The sequence below is a fragment of the Sarcophilus harrisii genome, chromosome 1 (genome assembly GCF_902635505.1).
Source record: "Sarcophilus harrisii chromosome 1, mSarHar1.11, whole genome shotgun sequence".
NCBI classification, from domain to species: Eukaryota; Metazoa; Chordata; class Mammalia; order Dasyuromorphia; family Dasyuridae; genus Sarcophilus; species Sarcophilus harrisii.
The window spans coordinates 105,222,919-105,241,062 of NC_045426.1; the positions used below are offsets into that span (position 1 = coordinate 105,222,919).

Here is an 18,144-nt window from a genome sequence, read left to right on the forward strand (position 1 = left end):
AAAGTCTTTTGCAAATCTTAAAATAGTATATAAGTTATGAGTTAGTTATTATTTTATAACGCTAAAATACTTTACAAAATCTGTACAAAGTGCTTTATAATATAAGCCCTTATCCTGCCTAGTCACACTGGTTTTATGTGAGTTCTTTTTTATGTGGACAAAATCTGGGTTTCATGTCATATGAGACTCTTTAAAACAACTTTTTCTGATTATTAATAAATCCATACAACTGAGGACAAAAAGACCCATAAAATTTGGGAGTTTTCTTTTTTACATTTAATGTTTCCATTATTTCTAGGTTATGGAATTAATATAAAATTCATTGGTGAATCTGAATAATTTTCTAAACCTGCAACATAGTGCAGAAAAATCAATTCAATTCCATACAATGCTAAGCATCAGGGACACAAAAACATACCCCAAGAGTTCCTGGCCTCAACGAGCTTGTGTTATACTGGAATAGAAATGGAGAAAGAGAGGTACAACCTGTACAATAGATAACTAAATTCATTGTAAGGTTCTGGGGACAGAAGGAATCACAATCTTGGGAGACACAAAAGATTTCACAAAGTAGATGGCCACTTGGCCATATCTTGGAAGGATGGTGAGAATTCTTAGTTAATAAACATATTAAAGGTCTACTTGTGACAATCACTCACTGGACCAGAGATACAAAGAAAGGCAAAAGACTAATTCTGCCCTTATGAAGTTTATGAAGCTTAAAAGTAAAGTTAAAAAGAGAAGGCATCTTAGCTATAGGAGATGGCTTGTGAAAATGCACAGAAGTGAGAGTCAGACATTGAATTTAATAAAATTTGGTGATCTAGTTTGAGTGTAATACAGAATGAATGAAGAGTAATAATGTGAGATAAAACTGTGAAGCTGCCAGGAGCCAGACTAGGTAAATTGAGTCAGACTGTGAATTTTACAGTTTGAATAGATGTTATTGGATGTTATAGATTAAGAAATTAACTGAGTAGAAAAGATATGTGTGTGTATGTATATCTCTATATATGTACACATAAAAATAACCTTGCTTAACCTTGCCTGCTTGGAATAGGGGAGGGGAAGATGAAAGGGGAAAAATAGAACAAAGTAAAAATTAATCTGGAAACAGTTTTGATTTTATTATAATTTTATTATCACATGTTTTGAAAATTAAAAATGATCAAAATGATTGTTATATTTAGTGAAGGTCAATCAAACTTTAAGGTATTATTTTTGTACTTACAAAACTTAAGCTTATAATAATCAAATCATCTTTAAATGTCAATTTTTACAGATCATGAATATGTTTGAAGTTGAAAGATATCCTTCCAAAATAAGAATTTATAATGAAAATTCTGGCAGACACATCTGTAAAGAAGTGTGACTCAGGTATCAGCATAGTTTCTTCATGGTCCCTTTCATGTTGAGGGTAGATGTAGAATATTTTTCTACATCACAGAAGGTCAGTAACAAATCCACATGTTGACATGGAAAGTAAAACTTCCTTCCCTCTACAAAAATATTTGAGCTTATCCTCTTGAGAAAAGGCTACTCTATAGATCATTCTTAAGGAGGTTAGGAAGCTGATATAGCTGTAGTTCTTGCCAATGCAATACAGATCTCAAATATGCAGCAATTGGTCACTAAGGTGCTCAGAAGCAGTCTAGAGTTTCTCAGATCTCCATAGGATATGCCATTAAATCTTTTCCTCCTGCTGAGCCTGACTTTGGGAAAAAAAGCATATGGTATAAATATAACAGTACATTTGGTAGTGAATGCAATGGTATAATGATGACTCAAGTTCATTTCTATGGCCTTTTTAGTAATTGCTGTATGGGAAATGTGAACATGCTTACTTGTGAATTAAAAATAATTCTGGGATTCTTCTCTCCTAAGACATGGGGCAGAGGATGAAAATGAGGAAAGGTGTGTCTGACCTAAAGTTTACTCAAGTCTGGCAATTTTTACATATACTCAATATCTATCTATCAACTATACATTAGAATATAACTTCTTGCTAAAGTGTAAGGCTGTTGATAATACCAATACCAAAATAACAAACACATCAGCATCTTTAACATTCAAAATGTCCTAATCACTGAATGGAAATGGAAAACAAAAATTTTTGAGGTGAGAAAAAATGGTTCTATTATTTACACAGAATAGACAAAATAAATTACTTGCCTGAGTTGTAATTATTTGAAGTTGAAATTGTATAATTGCAAAAATGCAGGATGATGGTGATGTTAAGACATTTATATAACATGTTGAAGTTTACAACAAACTTTCTAAACCTCTCTTATGGATAAGAAAACTGACCCCAAGAGATGAAATGATTCCCCAAAATCACTATGATAAACTATCAATGGAAAAATTTAAACCCAAGTCTTTGGATTTTGAGTCTAATTTTTTTTCCTATTCTGCCATGCTATCTCTCAAAATATTTAGTTTAAAAACAAAAACAAAAACAAAAATGGAGATTTGAGGAAAATTCAAAAGTAAAGACATTGTGAACACTTTGATGGAAGATTCAGTTTAACAAAAAAAAAAAAATTAAAGAAACACACATATATAAAACTTCTTATTAGATAAAATACCCTCATAGATATTAACTATCATGTTTGCTTTGTTACCTAAGATGAAATAAACATCATTTGGTTAATTTTGCTAATATAAATATTTGTGTATCACTTTTATTTGCCATTAGAAATAAAACAATTTCCAGTCATCAGTAAAATTAGAACCAAATGCCCCCTTGGATGAAGCATAAGACATTGTACATTCTAAAAGACAATGTTATTTTCTAATGTATCACTACTTCATGATGAAAAGCAATCTCATATATGGATTTTGTATCAGAACGCTATTGAGAACAATAGTGCTGATCCAAAGTTAATAGCATCGTGGAGTACACTGATTAATACAACAGCAAATTACACATTACAAATTTTCTTTTGTTCTTCACTCACCACAATGCAAACTGTGAGGATCTAACCTTTAAGGGTTAAAGAGTTTAATCAGTGTCAGCGTCGGATCTCCTGAAGGCTGGCGATGCCCAACAGAACATCACTTTGTCAAGCCACAGAGCGCCCAACGCTTGTCAAGTAAGTTCCCAGAAAGCTCTCTGTGGTTAGAACTCAGCTCCTTCCTGCTTGACCTATTATTTGATATTTGACCACTTGGTTGCGAGACACTTGCTCTTTCCAGCTGAAATGTCACTGGGGCGTCTTGTCAGCTCCCCGACATCTCGGCCTGACATACAATTTTACTTTGGTGTGCTACAAGGCAGAAAATGCAGGGCAATGGCCTCGTTTTAAATTCTGTCAGCATCGAAGATGGGCGTCACTCTTGGGTCCTACCAACAACAACAAAAAAGGAGTCTGTTTTGAAGGTCAAGGCAGCCATTACCTTAAAGTCTTGCAGCTTATCCTAAATATATTACCTGCAACACTGGTTTGGGAACTGTCCTTATAAAGTACATAAACATACCATCGAAATTCTCCCTGCACAATTGTTCGACTTTCTTATCAAATGCAGTTGATAAAAGGATGAGTTTTCAACGCCTGCAGGGACCAGATTCAGCAGTTAACTTAACTTGTTCAAATGGGCAAATGGTATCATGTAGCTTTACAAGGAGCACCCTGACCTTCTCACATTGACCAGGAGTGACATTATTGTGCAGGAGGAGAAGCAGTCACATCATTTCTGTTTTGCACAACCTGCTTAAAGTTTGCAACTAAATGCTTGTCTTCAGTTGAGCTGACAAGAGAGAAGAGGGGGCTCAGTGAACCATGGCAGGGCTGCCATGAAATGACAGGAATCATTGGCATACATTTCAAATAGCTCTCTCGATCCTATTAAAGTATTGCAGCCCTGCTTTAAAATAGACAAGTATGAAACAACTTTGATAGATAGAGACTAAAATGGCTTATTGATTTTTTTAAGTCTGAGGAAAATTACCCAAAATGTGTCATTCTTTAACATTTAAAAATATGTTACATAAAAATGAGCAACTATGATAATAAATAAAACTTTAAAAAATACAAGTTGGTTATTTCATTATGCAAGAAATACACACACACACACACACACACAGGCAGACATTGAGGAATCGTACAAATTAATGATAAAGACAAATCATTGTCATATATACTGAAACAAAATTTAAGTGATAAGAAAATCCTTCACATAGCGTTTTAATTCTTAAATATAACTTCCAAGTTATTTTCATAAAAATCAGAATCAATTTTGTATTGTTCTTTTGGAATTAGTAGATATATTCACAGCAGGGGAATGGGAAGCCTGAGACCGGGGCAAACTATTTACAAATGCTTCCTTTAAGAAAGTATAAGTTGTGTCAAGTTCAGCTTTCAGTGGCAAGAAATCCCCATTCATGTTTCGGTCAGCATGAAGAGTACTTCTTGAAGAAATGGAGAGATTTGAATGGTCTCTTGATCCCTGGAAAGATGCACAAAAGATTAAAAAAAAAAAGAAAGAAAGAAAGAAAAAGAAGTCAAGTATAATGACTAAAATATTAAATAAGTTTGTAATACCTCTATTTCAATGTAAATGAGATTAATGTTATAATATATATAAACACCTGAAAATTAAAATAAATTCAATTGAATACATATGCATCTGTATAATAACTGTTTGTTGCTAGCTAGCACAAAGCACTTCTAACAAAGTTTCATCCAGGCACTGGAATTTGAAAAAGATATATCAAATAATTAATATAATCTTGCAAACAATAACCTTTGTATATGTTTACCAGCAGATCAACATTAAAGAATGTTGTCTCACTTATTTTAGGGTCTATATAAGTCTGTTTAATCTCAAAGAAAGAAAGGAAGGGTGTAAGGAAAAAAAGGGAAGGAGGGAGAAAGGGAGATTTGAACTCAGGAAGGTGAATCCTCCTGTATTCAGGTTTGGTTCTTTCTCCACTCTGCCATCTAGCTGTCCTAACTAAAATTACTTATGCTTGTGTCCACTTTATGATATTATTCTAGGGCATAAATTATAATTTGGAGCAATATTGCTGCTCATTGTCTGAGATTTTGCCTTTGCCTTTAAAACTAAAGTCACTATTCTATGTGATTAAAACTGCAGTTGAACAAACTTTAGTACATGTGATTGCAACACAAAAATATCAATTTGTTGGATATTTTAAAACATTGTCTGAATCAGAAAGCTATTAAAGATCAAACATGTTTCATGCTATACACCCTTGAAATACCTGAAAGTTTGATTTATACTTTGAAAAAGCTCCCCATTTAACTCCTAAGACTCAAAAGTAAGCACTGGTTTATATTTAGCATGTGGAGAATCTGAGCATCAAAAGTTGATCATTATTTCTAGGAAACGTAGAGACGATAAAAGAAATAGTAACCTATTGTATGCTGGAGTTATTCCAGGATGACATAAACCAACATGCCTAATATTAGAGGCATAGTGAGACTTCAAGTTAAGATACAAATTCTGAAATGTAGTTTCTTTTTTTTCCCCCTAGATTCGCTTAACAGTTTTGACCACAACATAGTATGATATAGACTTTATATAGTGCAATATAGACAACTTTAATATATTCTAGAAGCTGCCTTAATATGTTTAAGCATAACCCAAAAATAAGTTCTGCACATAAAAAAAATAAAAGAAAGCCAAAGATGACTTTAAGAAAATATTAGGAATTCCACTGTTGTATACTTCACAGTTTTTGTGGGGTTTTTTTCTAACACACAACTAGAGAAAAATCAATGGCTACATCTAACACCTAGTTCAGCAATTTTCTTTGATGTTGGCTCTTTTGATTTCTTGATACTCTACTGCAAGCTTATAGCTGACAAAAATCATCCCTTTTTATGCTAGGCCTTAAAAAGACAAGTAAAATGGCAGCATATTTGACTTGATAGATGAAGAAGCTATTTAAACCCACCCCTAAGGAAGGAAAAGAACTCTAATGATTATGAAATAAGTTACTTAGCAGATTAATCAATAGCAGTTTGTGGAATCTCAAAAACTCCAACCTGGAAACCGTAGTTGCCATCTATCCAGTCATCCCACATGGAACCGGCTTGGATATCTCTAACTATGGATATATCTCACAGATTTAAGGATTAGGAGTCAAGCATTTTACTATTTTTTTTGATACTAAAACTACATTTTCAGATGTTTCTGGTTGGCTGTAGAAATCCATGTGAAATCTACATGAAAGTTTTATCCACTAAAGCATAAGCTCCTTGAGGCCAATAGCAGGCATCATTAATGTTTTATCCCATATTGTAAGCATTTGATAAACATCTGTTAAATGAACTGTATCTGTTATTTCCGCCTGTTCTAAAACTACAAGGAGGGTATTTAAGCATGTTGGGGTAACGGGACTGTATATACCAAGAAAGTTTTCATTTTTTTCTTTTTTCTTTTTCTTTCCCTCTTAATTTTTACATGTAGTATTCATAAAAGTTGCTTCCAACACAACAGCATGATTTAACACAAATTGTGTATAAGAATCAGAGTAAGAAGATATCAGTAAGAAGGTATTTTAAAGGTCATATTACAGAGCTGTTCTAAAAACATTTCTGACAGAAAATTCTTAAAGACCTTAAATGAAAAAGAATTCACTATGATCTGAGTAATTGATCTAGTCCACTTTTGACACTTCTAATTGTTATGTTGTGGGTTTTTTGTTTTGTTTTGGTTTTTTTGCAGTTAAAATTTGCTTATTGGTGACTTCCATTTCTTATTCCTAATTTTGACTTCTTAGGCCAAGCAGAAAGGGTAGATTTGTCTGTCTCTTTCATTTCCTTCTTCAAGGAACAATCTTTCAAGCATTTGAACGCTATGATCATTTTCTTCCCTGTTTTCTCTTCTTCATTCTAAATATCCTCAGGTATATCATTAAATCTTTCTATAGTCCTCTTACTATTCTGTTTCACATTCCTCCAGAAACCCTCCTGTAGTGAACCAGAACTCTGCAAAGATGTACTTAAATCAAGGACAACAGGGTGGTTATAGTTAAGCACCTACTCAGTGTGATTGATGGGATAATGGTTCTCTAGTTAAGCATATACTTAGTGCTATATGGTGATGTAAAGGCTATAGTTAGCACAAGCTCAGTTGCTGTAGTGATGTAATCGTATTAAGGTATTTAAGGGCTGAGAGGACTGGGATCTGGGAATCTCAGACAGATACAGAAGAGTCTCAGCCACAAACACAAAGAAGACTCTGGACTCCATCTTAGACCATCCTCATGGGTCTCCTGCCTTCTTTACTCTTCCACTAAGACCAAGGACTCAGGCTGGTCCTGAGATCCTCCGGAGAGCTAGTCCAGACAGTATATTTTGACACCCCAGTGTGGGGATTCTAGAAAGCCCCCAATTTGGGGGCTCTAGAAAGCACACTACACCCTCCAACTTCTTAAAATATGATACAACTGGATACAGTACTTCAAGATGTGGTCTGACATACAAGACTTATCACTTCACTTACTTTGGATGAGCATGCATCCATTTAGTAATGTATCACATCTATTAAAATCTGATTGGCTTTTTTTGATTATCCCACCACAGGACAGGTTTTGTGGTTAACTAAATAAACCCTCAAGTCACAGAATCAGAAGTCAAGATCAAGATTTTTTTCTGGGAGTCTTCAGGTCAATCTCATATCAGAAAAAAAATCTCTAAAACATATGGGGAAAAAGGTGTCTCTGCCTTTGCTCAAAGATTCCTAGTGATGGGAAATCCACAATTTCTCTCAAAGCAATCCATTCCGCTTAAGACCCTAACACCAAGCCAAGTTCTTCTTGCACCACACTCCTTGTAAATGAACGTAAGGCCCTCACTTCAGTTGACATTTAATGAAATACAGAAACATATTTTTTCAAGAGTACTTTCTGTACTCTATACAAAGTATATAAAAAATATTCTATATCAGAATAAGCAGCCATATAACCTCAAATAAATATTCTTCCTGTATGGGTCATTAGATCTATACATTCCTTTGTCTTATTAGACTCTAAAATTTTAATCAATTGCATAAACTAAGCTTTGTAACTTGCAATTATTAATCCAGACTTTCATTTACTCTCTTCCCCTTGACAGATCTTCCAAAGTCTCTGATGTGTTTTCTCTTTATCACATTAAACAACGACAGTTTCTTCAACTGATTTTAAATGACATGAACTTTCTGGACACTCATTCTCTGGGTTGTCAAGTTCTCTTCCTAAAATGTATTCCCAGAACTAATTCTATACTACAGATATGATTTGACTGGGTCAAGGTACAGAAGAATTATCACCTCCATGTTGCTGGCAATTATGCCTTTCTCAAGGCAGCCTAACATTGCAATTGTTATTCTTGACTGCTATATCATCTTGTTGATTCTTACTGAGCTTCCAATCCACCAAAACTCAGATATGTTTCAGATATCATTTATCTATATGCTTCCTTCATCCTGTACTTAAGAAGTTCACCTTTAAACCTCAGTGTAATATTTTATATTTCCTCAAATGTTACTTGTCATCGTTACAGATTGCCACCTATCCACATCTGCTCAACCTGTGCATATTTTGTCCAGGTTCTCCCAGAATTTTATTGAAGGTGAAGGTAAATGGGGAAGAAAAAACCATTTATATAGCACCTACTATGTGCCAGGGATCATGCTAAATGCTTTACAAATATTCTTTCATTTGATAACATCAGGGGATTCCTTCTTGCCACATAACCATACAAGTTTCTTTACCTCTCCTCTTCTTCAGAGTTTCTCACTGCAGTCACTCTGTGCCTCTCCATTATCATCTGTGTGATACTTATTTTTACTACTTCTCTTTGTGTTCCATATTTTGTTGTCACAGAGCAACTTTGCTTTAGTAAGATGGTCCTACTAAAAAAGATGATCCTTTGCTTTCATAAGAAGCTTTGTGTCAGTATCTGCAATGTCCTGAAAGCAATCCAGTCCATTGTCCTCCTTCTGAAATTCAACATTGGAACACACTCTTAAGTCTGTCTGCACTGTCTGTCCAAGATAGGCATATGTTGGACAAGTTCTATAGAGTGTACATCCAGATATATGCTGAGATCTAGGCAATACGCATACTTTTGGGGAGCATACATCTCCAATTTTATGTCCCATCTGATATTTGAAATCAGAAGGTTATTCAACAGGAAACATTCAAGGACAATGTCAAAAAATTTTGACATATGGGTGGAAGAGATCTTGCAAAAGAGATTTTAGGAGGCTGTTTTTTTTTTTTTAATCAAGTCAAAGTGGGTTTTTTGGTAACAAACAATGAAGAGAAGATCTGTTTTTCACATCTATGAAATAATAATGTGCTCCCTTGTTCAAAATCACTTGTAAATGCCTATTTGTTTCTTAATTATATCCTTAGCAGTACTGTTTTTGTATGGAAGATTCATAATGATGTTGTATAAATGGGAGAGAAGATATAGTGTTTAATAGTTATTGATGTTCTTTTGGTTGTCTTGGGTTGGGGGAAGGGGGGCATTAATAAAGTCTCAAGAATAGGTTTTTCCCCCTTCCCTTTGCTCTTTTTCCCCTCCTTCAGCTATTTTGCATATTAAGGCCTCAATGCTCTAACAGTGATATGACTTCCAGTATAGACATCCTTTAGAGACATTTGGTACAATATAACTGCTTTTATCATCTTTGTTCTCTTTAGTACCTTTTCTCCCTTGTCCAAAAGCATATTTGGGACTGTGATGTTAGGTGCAAATGTGCTGGTTACTCTATTCTTGATGAGGAAAATACTATCTTGAGGTTTTTGAAGGGTTTTTTTGTTCTTTTTTTTTTTTTTTTTTTTGCATATCTTTTCTATTTTTGTTCTTTGTAGTCCTCCTACATTTATTCTTGAATGTTCTTGGGATGTCTTTAGAAAATAGGCTTATTCTGTTATTATTGCCATATGTGAAGCTGTTCAGCATCACTGAACCTCCCAGAGCTTACATTCTGTTGTCACAGTCTTTTCTGTTTGTTTGTTTGTTTTTGGGGGGATTTTTGCTAAGGCAATTGGGATTAAGTGACTTGCCCTGGATCACATAGCTAGGAAGTGTTAAGTGTCTGAGATTAGATCTGAACTCAGGTCCTCCTGACTTCAGGGCTAATGCCCTATCTACTGCACCACCTAGTTGCCCACAATCTTTGAGAATCCAAAGTCCCTCATACCTTGAAAGGTACCAGAGTAGGACTTTACACATATCACTAAATATCAGTTTATTAACTTTAGCGCAATATTCTGACTGGTCACAATTTTCTGAATCCTGACTAAGTCATCCAGAGTGCTACCTAACTCCCTATCACAGTGACATCAAATTTTATAAGTATTCCATCCAAGGCTTAGCTCAGTTCATTGATAAAAAATAAAGACTGGGTATCATGCAAATCTTTATGGAAGTATTTATATCTCAGTCTGCAAACTGTAATGGTTCTATTTGAACCATTACAGTCCAATAGCACGGAGTCAAGTACAGATCCCCAAGGGATCCAAATGGACACTGTCTTCTAAAGCAATTTTGAACTACTAATAACTACACTTTGGATCTGGCTATTCAAATAACTCAGAATCCATCTATTTATACTACTGTCTAATCCACAATTTTCTATATTTTCTACATGAATAGCATTAGAGATTTTACTAAATGCTTTGCTAAAAGTCCTTTACACATGAATTATCGTACAGTTGCTTCCATTACATATAATTTTCAGATTAGTTTATGAAGCCAGTACAGCACTATAAATTTATCATTATTAACTTATATTATATTAGATTTTGTTTTTCTCTTCAGTCTAAAAAGACTAGAGAAGGGCCCTAATTTTTTTAGAAGAATTACAGGATTAAATCAGCATCTTATGCCACAATGCACAATAAATTCCAAATGCACAAGTGACTAAACATAAAAAATCACAGCAGAAAGAAAGTAGAAAAGATAGAAGTTAAATCTGTTGAAACTAAAAGTAATGGAAAATCTGTTATCAGAAACAGACTAGATCATAAAAGACAAAATATATAATTTCCACTACACAAATTTTTAAAGGTTTCACAATTCAACTTGACAAATGTATATTAAGTGTTTGATATGTGCCAGGTACTGTATGAGGGTCTAGAGATGCAAAAGAAAAACATAATAAAAATCATTCCTAAGCCACAAGAAGCTTATATTCTACTGGATAAAAGCACATTGGCCAAGAAATCCATACAATTGGAAGGTGGAATCAACAGAGAAAGAGATGGAATCAGTTTGGCCAGTGAAGTCCTGTTCTTATGGAAAGAAGTCAGAAAATTAAAAACAAAACAAAACAATACCCTCTATGTCCAATTCCAATGCTGTTGGAAAGTTGAAAATTATCAAAGGTGATATCAAATGGCCTCTTTGAATATAGCTACACTGATCCTTGGAAGATTTACTCTGACCATAGCTCAGTGCTTTCAGTTTTACACCTACATGAAATTTTGTTCATGAAAAGGGACTTTGTAAACCTGGAGTCACTTTCAAAACACAAAAACACATCAGAATAAAATTGATTAAAACAGTCCTACCACTTTTACCAATATGTGGACATTTAAAACAGTTTTACCACTTTTAGCAATATATAGACATTTAAAAACTACTATTCACCGACTGGCAGAAACACTCTTTTAAACCATTAAAATCCATATTTATTTAAGGTACTTTCAAAATAAGAGAAAATCTAAAGAGATTACTTATATCTGAATTTGTACAATTTTTAAAAAAAATTATTTATTTGAAATAAAGATTGGGATATCATGCAAATCTTTATGGAAGTATTTGCATTTACTCTGCAAGCTATAAGTGGTTCTATTTGCTAAATACATATTCAGGATACAGTAAAAAAAAAATGCACTTAAAAATTCATGAAATATAATCATTAGAAATGCCCGATGGTCATAAACTTTTTCAGAGTTGAATGTCTAAATTATCTAAGTAATTTTTCTAAGCAAATATAAAGAAAACATTAGTCCTATATATAATCACTCAATAAGCCATACATAAATCAAAATCATTTTTGTAGAAAGAAGTATCCAAAACAATGACACTAAGACTTGTGTCTTAATACTGCACATATGATTAAATTAAATCCTCCAGAGTTTATCGTCTTTAAAAAAGCAAGATTATTTATTGTTCTCAAATAACATTCCATAAAAACAAGGTCACATACTGTAGTGGAAAAAACACTAGACCAAGGACATAAAAACCTAGATTCTAGTCTCAGTTCTGGCACTACCTACTGAGTAACCTTAGAAAAATAGCTTCATTTCCAGCAGCCCAACTTTCTTTATTTATAAAATTAGAGGGATGGACTAAAACTGGTCAGAATTTCTAGGACTAATACACATATCCAATGTCAATTGATAATTTTTTCAATTTTGGAAAACATAAAGATAGGTAAGTGACAGTCTTTTTCTGTAACTTTTTATATTTGTTTCAACTTGAAAATAAGAGAATGGACTGGGGGTGGACTCTGGGTTTCCTGTAACTTTAAAAACTAAGATGCTAGCCAAAAACCAAGAAAGAATGACCATTCAAACTGAAAAGTAGTTTTACATGGATAATTCTAAAACACACAGCTAATATAGAGAAGTCACAATTTAAATATATTTATAACATGAAAGGTCTTTGCATGAAAACAGTTTGTCACAAGATATCATTAATGGCTGACATTAATAATAAATGTCAGCTACTGCATTAGTAGATCCAAATAAAAGGAGGCAAATGTGACCTCACAGGAATCATTGTGAATTAGTGACACAGGACTGGTAGATAGGAATATAGCTGTGGAAGATTTTTCATCATTCAAAAGGAAAATGATTCAAAAAAGTAAAATGAAGAGTTATATCAGAAAATGATATTAAGGAACTATACATACATGAGGAAGTCCATGAATCCAAAGAGAAAAGCCTGAAGAAGATCATTTGGGTGAAGAACAATAAAGAGATAGAAGCGATATTGTCATGAGAAAATAATACTGGAGAGAAAGGAAAAAAATAAGTAGTTTTGGAAAGAGATCACCAGCTGGTCCAGTGGCATTACACAGAAATGAGGATTATCACTTATCTATATATTTTTGAAGCTTTCTCTACCTTAAAGAAAATCGGTTAATAAATTCTTGTCTTAATGATGGTTTTATCTTTCAAAAGATGGAAGAACCAGTGAGGAGAACTCTTCTGAATGTGCAAAAGCTGTTGTTTCAGTGGCAAAGGAAACCTTGAGGATTAATGATCATTTCATATTAGAACTGAAAGTAAAAACAAAGAAGAAAGCTGGACATAATTGGACATGCAATTTGGATTTGAGAAGAGTGTTTAACAAGAATGTAATTGAAAACTTCAAAAAGGTTCAGTTAAAAGATATTTAGATTCATATGATCTCAGATTTGACTTAAGAAATCAGTTCAAGAATATTGGAAATTTCTTATAAATGGGAAAGTTTAGGAAATGAAATTCTAAACAAACAAAAATAATTCTAATGTGAAACAAAATGCAGAGTATCTAAGGAGATTGATATAAGGATATGGAAAATTCATTAACCAATTTAAAAAAATTTTTTTTAAATCATAAATAGATAGAAACAAAAACAGATGAAAGGATGAGCACAAAAATGTGACATGGAATTGTAGGAAAAGCACTAACACTCAGTCAGCTGGAGTTAGTAATAAATGGTAAGGATAACAAAAGTGGTCTTGTAAAAGAAATGTTAAAAACGAAGAGTATCAAAGAAATACTTGAATTGAGGTGAATGAAATGTTAATGTTTAAAAGAGAAAAAACAACTATTCAACTCATCTTGTTTTTATTTTTGTCTTTTTATCAAGAATGATAACTGGAATAAGAAGGGGAGAACAAAAAGGGTTGATGGAAGGAAAAATTCATTATTAAAAAAAGAGAGATTTTAAGAGAATACCGTTCAGTGATCATAAGTTTGATTTGATGTAGGTTGTGGTCCCTTTAAGAATTGATTTATTCCTTTCTTTCTGATTCCCAACCCCATCAATCCAGGAAACCAGGACTTTTAATTCACAAATCCTGGTTCCTTTGAATTCCAGTAGAACATCCCGGCCTGTCCCAGCTCCACCCAGATCTGAGCCAACTTGGACTGTCCCAGCCCCCTGATCTAATGATCAGGTTTCCCAACCCCCACCAAGCAGACTCAAGCCCCCACTGAAAGCCAAAAGGAACCAACCTGGGACTCTACCCACAGGCCCCTTTAGCTGAATCTCTCATTATAAAAGAGAGTTAAGCTGGAATCCTCTCTTTGTGGAGGGTCAAAACATACCAGCCTTATACCTGGAATGTCAGGACCCTCTGTCCACTGAAATTCTGTTTCTGGTGCCCTTCTTATCTCTTTATCCTCCTTACCTATTAACTAGACTTTAACCTTACTTCCAATCCCCATAATAAAGCTCTTTTATCAATCTAGCTTTTCGGGCCTATAAATTCCCTTACAGGGGACTCTTGCACAGCCACTAGGCCTCATTTAACAACGTATCCTTGTGCTGAATCCAAAGGGGTTGCAGGGGAGCTCTATTTGACTCCCTGTACCCCAAACTTGCCACCAGACCTCAATTAAACCCTAATTTCATTTAGGTACCCCATATCTAGACCTCATCAGATTCACTTTACCTGAATGAAATTTTGAGCCACTGAGCTGCTAACAATGATCTCTTAAAAATTGTGGAGAATGAGAAAGCCAATAAAGGCCTGGATAAGGACAAATGACTAAATTTTCAAAAAAAAAAAAAAAAAAAAAAAAAAGAATATCACAAAATTTGTAGCCCTCAGGTCAATGGGCATTTTTGCCCATTCTACAACATAAAATTGAAGAAATAAGCTTTGAGTATCTAGAAAAGGAAACAGTAATCATTAAGAACCAGCATGGCTTCATCAAAAACAGAAAATGTCAGAGTAATCATCACTTTTCCTTTTTTGATCAGCTTAGTAGACTAGTCATAATACACTCATATCTCAGCAATACATTTTATAAACTCTCTTTTCTCATGGACAAGACAAATAATAAGCAGTTAGATTCTGAAGTAATTAAACAATAAGATTAAAAATCATTCATGGTAAAATTTCATATTAGAAGATGGTCTTCCTAGTTATCCCAAGACTCTGTCCTTGGCACTATAATATTTTAACATTTTTTTATCACTGACTTGGATATGTCTGTGAAATGTATTTCTGACATATTGCTAGAAGTAATAGCAAACAGATTAAGAAACAGAATTAAGATCTGAAATTATTTTGATGAACTAGAAAAATTAAGGTGAAATTCAAGAGAAAAGAAAATTACAAAATTTAGGCTCAAAAATCAATTTTACAACAATATAATAATGGAATTGGACCTAAATAAGAATATATTTAAAAAACACGTGTGGGTTTTTTTTTAAACTAGATTCTGCATGTCAGTCCTCCAAAAGCTAATGAGATCTTAAGAGATCTTACTTAAGAGAAACTTAATGTCCAGAATAAGGAAGGTGAAAATTTCATTGTATTTTGCATTCATCATATCACAGTGGGATTACTTCAGAACATTTTATTTAAACTTTTGATTATAGGGATTAAAAAGGCAAAGAATGATCTTTGAGAACAACTTTGGTAGAGCATCAGGAGCAGGCAGCAAATTTAAGGTAAAGAGAAAGTGAAAAGTAAGGAATTGGAGACAGTTGGCAGTTAGTTTCTCTTTTGTAATATCTGGCAATGAAGGGAATGGGAAGGATTAATTTAATAATAATAAGGTAATTAATAATAAGGTAATTGACCCCTTCCCTGCTGACTACAAATTAATCTAAGTGTCTCCTCCCTCCTTAAAAATCCTTCCTAGATATTACCATCACCTTAAGTTATAATCTTATGTCTCTTCTCCTTTTCTTTATCAAATTCCTTCAAAAAACCTCTCTGATTCACTAATTTCACTCTTTTCTTAAATTTCTGCAATTTGACCTCCAAACCTTATGACTCATTAAACCATTCTTTCCAAAATCACCCAAGTTCTTAATTGCCAAATCTATCACCTTTTTTCCCATCTCTATCCTGCAGATTTGAGCCTGTTCACTATCCTATCCTCTTAAATAGCTTCTTCTCTTGAATATTTGCTTTTTCTCTCTCTTAATTCTCCTTCCACACTACTTTACCAAATTCTCTTTTACAACTGAAAAGACCATCAACCTTCTAATTATACCTATTCTTAAGCTCTGTGCCACCTGACTTCCTCACCTCAATTACCACACATAACCTTCACCTCCTCTTAACTCATACAATCACCAGTGTAGTTAAGTACCTCACTATTTCTTCCCTGAACTATTACAATTACCTCCTAATCTGTATTCCTGCTTCAAGTCTCTTTCCACTCTTGTTAAAATTCTTAAAAGGTACTAAGTCACTGGAATTGATAGAGACAATAATTATCTAATTTAGCATGGTACTTAACAGTCCTCTAGTTCACTAATGTACTTAGTACTTATTAGAGTTCCACAAGATTCACACCTTTAAGAGAGCATATATATAAGGAGGAGCCCACCAAAGGACAAGCCCACTCTCGGAGGAGGAGACAGATTCATTCCATCTACCACTTTTGTGCTGACTGGAGGCTGAAGCTGGCAGAGGCAAAGGACTAGTAGCAAGAGCTCTCAGAACCAAGGAGAGAGATAGGCCTCTAAGAAAGCTAACCAGGCCCCAGGAAGGAGACAATAAAGGATTTGGACTTAAACTCCTGGCTGCATTCGGGGTGATTACTCTGAACTAAAATGAAGGTTACCTCCAGAAGCCCCCCAAGAAACCTGCTTCCAGAGAACAATATATATATATATATATATATACACATATATTTTTTTTTAAATTTTTAATAGCTTTTAATTTACAAGTTATACTCATAGGTAATTTTATAGCATTGACAATTGCCAAACCTTTTGTTCCAATTTTTCCCCTCCTTTCCCCATCCCCTCCCCTAGATGGCAGGATGACCAATACATGTTAAATATGTTAAAGTATAAATTAAATACAAAATAAGTACACCTGTCCATAACAGTTATTTTGCTGTACAAAAAGAATCGGACTCTGAAATATTGTACAATTAGCCTGTGAAGGAAAAATGCAGGTAGGCAAAAATATAGGGACTGGGAATTCAATGTAATGGTTCTTAGTCATCTCCCAGAGGAGAACAATATATTTTAGAGAAGAACATTACACACTCTAATCTATCTTTTGCATAGATATCAAAGTGCTTTTCATAAATGTAGGTTTGATAATGCCACCCCTTTTTTTTCACCTTCCTTATTCTGGACATTAAGTTTCTCTTAAGTAAGATCTCTTAAGATCTCATTACCTTTTGGAAGACTGACATGCAGAATCTACAGTTAAAAATCAATAAACTCCAATGGACTTTTATTCTAAAATGAAATTATTAGCTATTTTATCAGTGGAAGGAAATCACACGCTAATACCCCCAAAAGGTATTAAATCATTATAAATTCTAAGTTCTGATGAAGGCTGAGGCATTTTGTTGTCCATCTTTTCTTTATCAAAGAAGCTTAGATGGAACAATTGATACTTCCATTAATAAGTCCAAGTTTTAAAGTCCAAAGCTGTACTGATAACTGAGGGGAAGGAAAAGTTGAATGTGCTAAAGAAAGTTTGTATGGGCTCAAGAGTATTCATTAAAATTTTAGTATAAGCATTTACATTTCATAAATGGACAAAAACTACTAATCAGAGCTTGATACATTGTTTTCTTGACTGTTGAGACTTGAGAAACTGGATGGAGGAAATGTTAATAATAAAGATTAAACTTAAAATTGGATCACCTATATTTTTACAGTTATTAAACATTTACCAGTATACCACTAGTAAGGCCTATTTCCTTTTGGTCTTTATATCTCCAGAATCTAGCACAGGAGAAGATACTTAATATTTGTTGAATACAAGTGAATGATATCTGATAAGTCATGTAGCCTAGCAATTTCTTTCGTTTTTTACATGTTAAGAATTTCTGCAGAAAATCTTTATTTGTTCCTTGTAGGTTATTTTTTTCTTCCTTCTTTGCTTTACTGACTCCTTTTTACTACCTACTAACATGTTAGTAGAATCAGGTACCAGAAATGAACAAAAACGAAGTTTCTTTCATTTTTTTCA

General features: G+C 33.7%; 1 protein-coding gene across 6 annotated transcripts in view; it reads right to left on the minus strand.

The window, feature by feature from the left end:
• Positions 1-1,128: 1,128 nt before the first annotated feature.
• The window catches only part of CCDC171 (coiled-coil domain containing 171), a 418,598-nt gene continuing 401,582 nt past the window's right edge, over positions 1,129-18,144 (minus strand). For 5 of the 6 annotated variants that reach the window (XM_031961543.1, XM_031961537.1, XM_023497955.2 and 2 more), the window contains one exon: positions 1,129-4,446. In XM_031961543.1, the coding sequence (XP_031817403.1) occupies positions 4,231-4,446 (216 nt within the window). In that variant the 3' untranslated portion in view covers positions 1,129-4,230. The remainder of the gene's footprint in view (positions 4,447-18,144) is intronic. The other variant, XM_031961531.1, reaches the window with a different exon arrangement.